Source organism: Lacerta agilis, chromosome 10 (assembly GCF_009819535.1).
Source record: "Lacerta agilis isolate rLacAgi1 chromosome 10, rLacAgi1.pri, whole genome shotgun sequence".
Lineage (NCBI taxonomy): Eukaryota > Metazoa > Chordata > Lepidosauria > Squamata > Lacertidae > Lacerta > Lacerta agilis.
Genome location: NC_046321.1, coordinates 34,782,364 through 34,792,065, shown reverse-complemented (window position 1 = coordinate 34,792,065; position 9,702 = coordinate 34,782,364). Strand labels below are relative to the sequence as shown.

The 9,702-nt window shown below is 41.2% G+C and overlaps 1 protein-coding gene across 1 annotated transcript; it reads right to left on the bottom strand.

Annotated features, from left to right (window-relative positions):
• Positions 1 to 3,242: 3,242 nt before the first annotated feature.
• Positions 3,243 to 6,922, bottom strand: LOC117054103 (opsin-VA-like). Its single transcript, XM_033162565.1, is given in 9 exon segments — positions 3,243 to 3,413; positions 4,384 to 4,629; positions 5,550 to 5,698; positions 5,701 to 5,753; positions 5,755 to 5,799; positions 5,801 to 5,873; positions 6,604 to 6,657; positions 6,660 to 6,793; positions 6,795 to 6,922. Coding segments are annotated over 9 exon segments (1,017 nt in total). The 3' UTR covers positions 3,243 to 3,278.
• Positions 6,923 to 9,702: the final 2,780 nt, after the last annotated feature.

The window sequence follows — 9,702 nt, the reverse complement described above, 5'->3', positions numbered from 1 at the left end:
CAATGTTTTGAATAATTGCAGTATTTTGAATTTCCGCTTTCTCCCATTGCCACTTAAATAATTTGGTAATTTGGCATATATTTTTTATTTGCTAGCATGCCAGACTGGATGACACTAAAAAAAAATAAATCAGGTATGCTTATCTGTGCAGGAAGACTGCTTCTGGATCTGTGTGAGCCAGACCACCACCCACCAAACAAACAAACAAGGACATAAGCCTCAATACGGATACTCTTTACTTCAGCTCAGATAAGGCTGCTGACCTATTTTCTTTGCTTCTCAGTTCGTGTCTGCTACAGTCCAAATCCAATCTGTATTCAGCTGTGGTTGCAGGTGCTCATTAGGTATGTCAGAAAGTCAAGAGACCAACAGCAGGTGGTGCCAGAACCAATGACAGGTAGAGCCAACTAATCTTGTTTTGTCCCCATCCTCTTCCCTGCTGAATTCTACACGGCAACGGAGAGCCTGAGGAAGAGGATGGGGACCAAACAAGCACCAGTCAAAGGCCCTTCCGTTTTCCTCTGGTCCTTTAGTCATAATTTCCTCTTCAATTTTATCTGGCATCCAAGATCTTCACGCCATTTAGGTCTCGTTTTTTTTTACCATCATTCAGGTTTGTTACGGTTTGTTTTCTTTTCCATTTTCTAATTATGTCAACTGTGCTCTTAGAATTTTTATTAACAGACGAAATAGAACAGCTACAATAAGTAAGGAAGACGTTGTTTAAAATGCAGGTCTCCCTGAATGTCACTGACATTTATGACATCTGCGCACTCTCACTGAAGATTTTGGAGAGCTGGCTAGGCCTTTGCTTTTCCAGACCTTCCTGGGATTTTTGTTTTGTTTTTACCTATCATCCAGTTGCCTAATCGTCACACACACACACACACACCCCGGCCCGGCTTCATGCTTCCTGCATTTCCCAGTAATTGGAGCCAAGAATATAATATAATGCTGGGCTCAGACTTGTGCCAATTTAATGTCAGGTGAATTTAATGTCAGATGTATGCATGGAATATGATGGCTAGGGACCAAAGCTGTTTAGCATAAAATAAAAATCGCATTTGTGAATGCAAAGCTCCTGCTACATGAATGGAAGGCTCTTCTGTACCTGTAGGGGGTGGGTCGATATCAGCTCTGCTCCAGTCTCTTGTCCCTGGTGCCACATGAAAAGTTGCTCTGGAGGATATCCTCATCACCTGGACCCCATTTGGGCAAGCAGAGAGAAGGGGACTGTCAACATGTATTCTGTGTGTTCCTTCCCCTTGCACAATAGGTTTTGGATCCAATTCTCTGTGGTTAATTATTTTTATAAAAACATTGCTGCCTGGTTCTGTTCATATGCTGAGCTTCAACCGGTTGCAGGAACATTTTTTATAACATATTTGTCAGCTGCATTAAAGAACAAGATTATCAGAGTCCACAGCTGATGTTTAACTTAGTTAATCAGGGATCATGTCCTACTTGCATAAGCAAACCAATTATACAAGCTCATTGGGCAGAGAAGCTTTCCTATCAAGTATCCCCTGTGGACGGATACAAAATAATGTGAAAGCAACAGATTAGAGTTATTGGGAACACTCTCTAAATTTAAGCTCTTTCCCTGGATATATCTTTATGCCAGATCAGCCAAGTTCAATTTACCTTCCAGTGTCCTGTTCCAAGTTGCAGAAATTGCAGAAGAGTAAAGAACGGTAGTATATTTTTCATAAATGTAAATGTAGAAAAGGAAGCTCTGGTTACAGCTTTTAACAGCACACAGTCATTCACCTCTTCTGCTCCAAAGAAGGACTGATACAGGTAGTATGTGCAAGGGGTTGCATTTTTCTGAAAGCTGACCAAACCTTCAAGTTGCTCTGACTTTGGGGCAGGAATCAGACCCGAATTAAATTTCCAGGTGAAAGCTCTTGATTTAACTACACATCCATGCATGGTTTAAACAGTGTTGCAGAAGCATCACAACTTTCTTTGGGGGCGAGAATCCTTAATGGGAGTGATGCAAAACAATTGCCCAGGGGTTGGTCTTGGCATGCGCAGTTGCTCTGGAGTGCTAACCAACTGCTTCAGGGCAGGAACATGAAACGGGGGGGGGGGGTGTCCATATATAATAATATTATAATATTTATTATTTATACCCCGCTCATCTGGCTGGGTTTCCCCAGCCACTCTGGGCGGCTTCCAACAGAACATTAAAATGCAACATCTATTAAACATTAAAGCTTCCTAAACAGGGCTGCCTTCAGGTGTCTTCTAAAAGTCATGAAGTGGGTAGAATTCTGAGCAGGACACACCATGCTGCAACATTTTGTTGTAGGTTGCCATTTGGTGCCAAACTATTGCATGATTCATAGCTGATGGTTTCATAATTTAGTAATAATCTGTATCAAGACCAACCTTCCTGTATCAAACTTGGCACAAGGCTAGTCTGCATGAGATAATGCTGTGAAGACCATCACTTTCATAGGTTTGGCTCTCCTCCCATTGTGAGGGTATCTGTTGCTTTCCTTCAAACATCATGGAATACTACAGGAAAAAACATGACCATATTTTTAAAAAGCAGGACAAAGAGGCAATGACAGAAAGCAAACCACAATCACTGGGGCATTTATTCAGATTTCCTTTCTCCAGTTGTCTACAATATGCCTGCCACAAGTGCACAAGATGAATGGGACATTTGCTCCAGTTGCCAGCTCACTTAGGAGTTGTCAGCTGTTGGTTTCCAGCTGCCTTCTGGGTGCTAGACAATAGCGGTTGGTTGCCCTGCATACCTTCACATTACCTAGCTACTATAACATGCTTTCTGCTTCCCTGAACCTGAACCTGACAGTAAAGGTGGCTGGATGGAGGGCGGGGGAGCACACTTGGAACACGAGAACAAAACTGAGTGGCAGAAAACTTTGGCTGAAAGGTTTGTAGGCCAGGGTAGTTCCTTTGCATAATCATTTAATCAACAATGGAGGAAAAGTCCATTGTTCACAATTTAGATACCCAGTCCTTTTTCATGTGTATCAAGTAAACTCATTGTTATATATATATATATATATATATATATATATATATATTATATTATATAATATATATATATATTCAGAAATTTTTTGGTGTAAGCAAGACTTTTCTGACATTAGCAAGTGAAAACTGTGTGAAGCCATTCATCATAAACAGCCCTATGGACATTTATTATCTTCTGGCATGGATCATTTACTAAGAGGTGCTTCATTATCTTTCTTGGAGAGAAAGTGCACAAAATGTTGTGAAATGCAGCCAATAGAACTACATCAGACTGGAGTCACTTGGTTGATCTTACAAGGTGTTTTGGATTCAGCTGGAGCTGCGGATGTCGAAATCTCTTCATCTGGTTTTGCCAGAACAACTTGGCCACAGGTTATAAATTCAACCGCGCACTCACGAAACTGAAAAAGAGGAAAATCAATATGCTTGTGCTTTGTGCTGTCACAGTGAAATAGCATTCCTTTTGGGTATAACCCTAAATTAGATTATATTCTGCTAACTGGGAACAGTGTACATGTCATCCTGTGGTCTTTAAGCAAGGTCTTCCTATCCATTTTTTCAGTTACAGGTGGGTAGCCGTGTTGGTCTGCCATAGTCAAAACAAAATAAAAAATTCTTTCCAGTAGCACCTTAGAGACCAGCTCATACCAAGAACAAACTTAGTTGGTCTCTAAGGTGCTACTGGAAAGAATTTTTTATTTTGTTTTATCCATTTTTTGTTCACCAGAGTACAATGCATATGCGCTTCTTTCAGAATCATTGCAAGGCCCTTTCTATTTGGGCTGACCAGGCTTAATTGTTTGACTCTGGGTGGGGTTCAAATAACTTCCCCTCATGCAATGGAACTTCTCTTTCTGCTCACCTCGTGTACCCCCCATAACCTTCCCAAATCTACCTTGGGGGTTCCCCAACCCCAGAGCAGGGAATGCAGGAGGGAGGAGAAGGAGAAGTTCTCTCTACTCATGCAATGACTTCACTGGAGTCATCCCAGAGTCAACCCAGCAGTGGCAATGCCAACCATCTGGGGAAATGGTCCAGCAGTGGGGGAAACAACACACACACAACCTTGCTACTGCATCCAGAAATCCTGATGCATGAGCAGACCCAAAAGAGGATTCTGCATGTGAAAGTGTACAAAATGCCTTTGCCTAGTCAGTATGCTTGTGTAAATGTGTATAAGGTCTCGCCTAGATAAATAATTTCAAAAATCCTGTTGAGGGACAGGTAGGGGAGAATAGGGTTGCCCAAACAAAGGTTCTACAGCGACTAGCAGATTTGAAGTTGGAAGCCTGCAATTGAATCTACAAAATGAAATTCACTATAAAAGTAACTAGCCCACAAAATATATCGGTACAAAAGACAGCGCAATACCTGTTTGTTCAAGAAAATGTAGATGATTGGGTTGTATACTGGGCTTGTTTTGGAGAGATATGTTGGGATGGTTGCAGCCAGAGGGGAAATATTCAGGGCTGGATCAATAACAACAGTAAGAGCAAAGACTGTGTATGGTAGCCAGCAGATCAAAAAAGCCACCACCATCACAAGCACCATAACTACGGCTCGAAACTCTTCTTCCGGATTACCTTTTCCTCCCATTTCTTCAACTTTCTTATTTAGCTGTTAAATCAAATCAACAGCATTAGCCATTCAATAGAGGCATTTATTCAGCTATGTTTGGACTAATGCAAATCCTATGTCTACATTAAAGCCCACATGCTGTACATCTACAAGGTGCATGAATGAAAGCTAATATCTTCCAAATCACCATTGCTCTTATTGCAGTCTGGGCGTCTCTTCTGTTAACCTACATGTTTGTCCTTGAATTTTGTGTGTTTTGTTCTTATTACAATTTCATCATTGAGCTTTTAAATGCTGCTGTTATTTTGATTCTGTGCTGTAAATTACTTGGAGGAACTCTAGAAAGCAGAAAAGTTTGAAATAACCACCAGCAGCACATACTAAGCCACTAGGCTTCAGAATTGGCTTTAGCATAAAGGGATGTGATCTTCACATCATTTAACACTTGCTTTGAGTGACGATTTCTAGACGGGGCACCATTTTGCAGCCCCAGACTTTTGTATCTTTTTTTTTTAAAAAAAAAAGAGTTATGCTCTTGAGTTGTATATGCACATGCACATGATTTTGATTTTTAACATCAAGTGCAAAAATAATGTGGCCATAATTGAATAAACTGCTTTGGTCAAGTCACTCTATAGTGGCTTCAGATTAGAACTCAAACAGAAAAGGAATTTTCTGGTATTTAAAAAATCTGGCCATTGCTTATATATCGGTAGCTGTATGCAAGTTCTTTTTAAAGCTCTAAAAGTCTGCACTGTTTTACATGATGACGGTGACATTGACCGGATACAAATACGAAAAGAGCCAGGAATCCTTTGGGCTTTCATTTAGGCTGCAAACTTGTGCATGCATTAACACCAAGAACAAATTGGCTTGGTGACAGAAAAGTATGGAGGTGGCATTGGTCAGCAAACGGGGATAGAGGTGGAATGGGGTGGAGGAAACAGCTGACTACTTACCCCATGCAGTGACCTAATGACATTGCCATATGAAAACCCAATGATCAGGACAGGGATAAAGAAGCAGGACAAGAAGTATACAATGAGAAAGCTATAGTTGTTCCAAGATCTATCTTCCCAGCCAATGGAGCATGATGTCTGGACTCCTTCGGTCCATAAGAACTCCAGCCAAAGAGTGGGACCACAGCCCAAGAAGAACAAAACCCAGATAAAACCAAGGAGCTGGTAACCTCTCTTTGTGCTCATCTGAAGTTCCCAGAGGCTGGCAGACCACGTTGTATCTTTCGTAAGCTAAAATGGTCAGGGACCAAAGAGAAACAATTCCTGGAAGATAATAAGAAAGGCAAAAAAAAAAAGGCTAGGAATCCTCAAACCCCAATATTCCACATTTCAATACTGTTACTCATATTTCATAGGAAATTCTGAAAATTTTCGAAATCAAAGAGATGACCTTTTGCAACCCTATGCACACATATCTGGGAGTACCGGTAAATCCCACAGGAGTCAATGAGACATAATTCCGAGTAGAAAAGTATAGGATAGAACAATAAGTGAGCTTAACATTTCGGCTGTGCTACCCAATCCTATCTATGTTTACTCAAATGTCTGTCATACTTATTTCAGTAGGACTTATTCTGAAAAAGGTCTGTGTGCTTATACACACTTTGAGCAGTGGTTTAGAAATAACAACAAAATTAGTCATTTGAATTGCAAGCTAGGATTGGGCCAGGATTACAGAAATTTTGTTAAAACTTACCTTTATTTTATTTATTTTTAACTACAAAGCACCTTCATAACCTTCTTTCATTTTACCCAAAGATCTCACATCAGTTGTCATTCAAGAGCGAAATAAATGTTTGGCTGTTTATTCTGGTTTTGTAGTTTTGATATTGTTGCCAACTTGTCTGTTTAAAGGTATTTTAACTGCAAATTGTACTGTTATTTGTCTTTGCAAATCACCTTAAGGAGGCTTGCCATGAAAGGCAGGATATAAATGTATTTTAATTATAATAGCAATACAGCAACAACAACAATAGCTAGCTATTTTGCTTACCAAAATAATTGACAGCAAATCCCTGGAAAGTGCAGAACCTCTTTCCCAAGAAGAATATCCACGGTAGTTTGTAGCTATGACAATGGTGGTTCCACAGAGGGACATCATAAGATCTGAAAAGGAGACGTTAAGAATGAATATGTTGATGGGGTTACGGAGCTGAGGATTCTTCAGCGTTACAGCAATAACCAAAATTATTAAATATTGAAAATAAAGCATTAAGAAACATCAGGAAAGCCAAGACTCCATATCCAGCTCTTGGGAAAATGGTAGGGTGTACGGTAATCTCCACAGTTGCAAGAGAACTATCATTCCCCATGGTGGTTAGACACAGAACAATTATAACACCTAATGCAAACTATGACTCATTTTCTAAATGGATTGGGAATCTTCTAATCGCAGAAATACACACAATTTGTTTTTTTAAAAAAAAAAACATTTGATGAAGTTAAATCCTAGGATGAAAGCAACAGCTGTCTTTTTTCTTTCTACCACCATGAAAGAGTGGTGAAGAGTAACAAACAATTAAGTATCGTAATAAGATTACACACAGAACAATAGCCATCTCCAGTTGACAAAATACACCACAGATTAGTTTAGAGGCAACCTTCCTTACACTAATTTTCAAAATGCAACAGAGTATTACTAACAAAGAAGGGTGGGCAGAGAATCTTCACTGGAGGCTTGTGACACACACACACCCCACCGGTATGGGATGGGGGGCAGCAAAGGGGATCACCAGAGACAGGACCAATTTGTTCTGGTTTTCTTCCCTCATCCTCCTGCCTTCCAAAGATACTGTGGATTTTTAAACAATGTTGTGGTAATTACTTAGCATCTAACTGAACTCATCTTTGTGGAATACGACAGGCTGGAAGACTCTGTTTTGACAACCCACCAGCTTTTTAATGTTATGCTTGGTAGCAGAAAACGGATGACACCGCTTCTCAACATTTAGTTGTTTTATTATTATTATTGTGGGGGAGAGCTGAATTACTGGTCACATTATAAAGAAAAATAGCTTCCTGCCAACCTCCACAAGTGTAAGATGTATGTATTTTAAGATGGTAAAGAATAAACCCTGTATTCAGGGCGTAGCTGCTACACTAGCTTCCCAGCAGGTGGGTCAGTGTTGCTTGCTCTGAAAGACAGGGTGAGGTGGCAGGGTGGTTGGTGCAGTGCAAGTGTACCAGCAGTGCAGGGCGAACAAACCCATGAGGCAGGGTGAGCAAGCTGCCTCAGGTGGCGGAAGCCCAAGAGACAGCGCCCCTGTGGGTGCCCCACTCCGCCACCACCTGCCACTGCCAGCAGAGAGGCACTACCGGCATCAGCACCAGCTTCTACCAAGGTCTCGTGAGATCTCACTAAAATCTCACAAGATCTCGCCAAGATCTCACAGAGCACACAAGATCTCATGGGATTTCAGCAAGATCTCACCGGAACCCACCATCATCACTGCTTTGCTGGCACTGCCATACAACCCATGTAAAGGAGGGTTTCAGTGGTGGGGCATTGTGGTGGCAGAATGGCAAGTTCCTGTTCACCTCAGGGGGTGAAACGGGATGTTGTGCCCCCTGACAGCAGCACCAGATCAGTTCCTTCACAAGTTCTCTGAGTTTACTGAGAGTTAGGTAAAGGTAAAGGTAAAGGGACCCCTGACCATTAGGTCCTGTCACAGACGACTCTGGGGTTGTGGCGCTCATCTCGCTCTGTAGGCCGAGGGAGCCGCGTTTGTCCACAGACAGCTTCCAGGTCATGTGGCCAGCATGACTACGCCGCTTCTGGCGAACCAGAGCAGCACACGAAACACCGTTTACCTGCCTGCCGGAGCAGTACCTATTTGTCCAGTTGCACTTTGACATGCTTTCAAACTGCTAGGAAGGCAAGAGCTGGGACCGAACAATGGGAGCTCACCCCGTCGCAGGAATTCAAACCGCTGACCTTCCAATCGGCAAGCCCTAGGCTCTCTGGTTTAGACTACAGCGCCACTCGCGTCCCTCACTGAGAGTTAGTAATTTGTATATATTTTGTTTCTATATTTTATATTCTAATACAGAATTATATACAACTCATTTTAGTAAAAGTTCAGAGGGACCCCATCATCTATTTTTTTTAAAAAAAAAATTAATACCCCACAATTTATACTTGTTGTTTTACTGGAAATGTCAACAACAATCAAACCTTTCTGCTCCAGGTACCTGCCAAGGATGTTTTAATGCTCAGGGCCAGTCCAGACACATCTGAAGTAGGTATAACATTTATACAGTATTTATAGAAGACAGTCACTAAGCAAACAAGCCAGGTGGCTCTGCAGTGGGCAGGCAGCCTACCTTCATAAATTTAACTCTAGGCTGAGGAGTTACACGATGTACCATACTACACCAAAGTCAAATTCCTGATTTCAAGTGGCTGCATCTTAATAGTAGAGGTAGAAGGTCCAGAATTACATGTATGTATGTATCCTTTTTCACGATACCTTTAATATATTAGGGACTGTCATTTTTAAATGTTTACACTTTCATTTGACAGGTTGTTAGATTGTTTTGTGAATGGTTCTTCCTGTCATGATTTTGACATGTTGTTCATGAAAAGTTTTTTCTATGTAATATTCAGTTTGCTAACTATAAATATTTTTATTAATTGCAGATTTCGCTGATGAAGTACCAGAGTAGTTGGAAGTGCATTGGACAAAAAAAACCGTGTTCTGTTTTTCCTACCCTGTGCTTTTTGCTCCTTGTTGCAGTTGTATTCCCACTTTTTTGGTTGGCATAAGGAGTGGTAGCATGCTGACCAGTTTATTGGGGACAACCCCCATTTTTTGATACCTATCTCTGGTAAAACACCAGTCCTATTTTGTCCATATTTTGTTTGGTGTTGTTTTGCCATGTTACATTCTGCAGTTGTTCAAGATTTACTGGGCAACATAAATCGAAGCTGAGGTAAGATTTGAAAACACGGGGATGTCCCAGCTCCCTGGTAATGCTCATTGCCACCAACAGAATTGGTCTTCAACTGGTGAGTCAGGAACCTCTATGGGCTCATGAACTGATCTCTGGTAGGTCAAAACAGCAGCACTACCACCATAGTGGTATGTTAGAA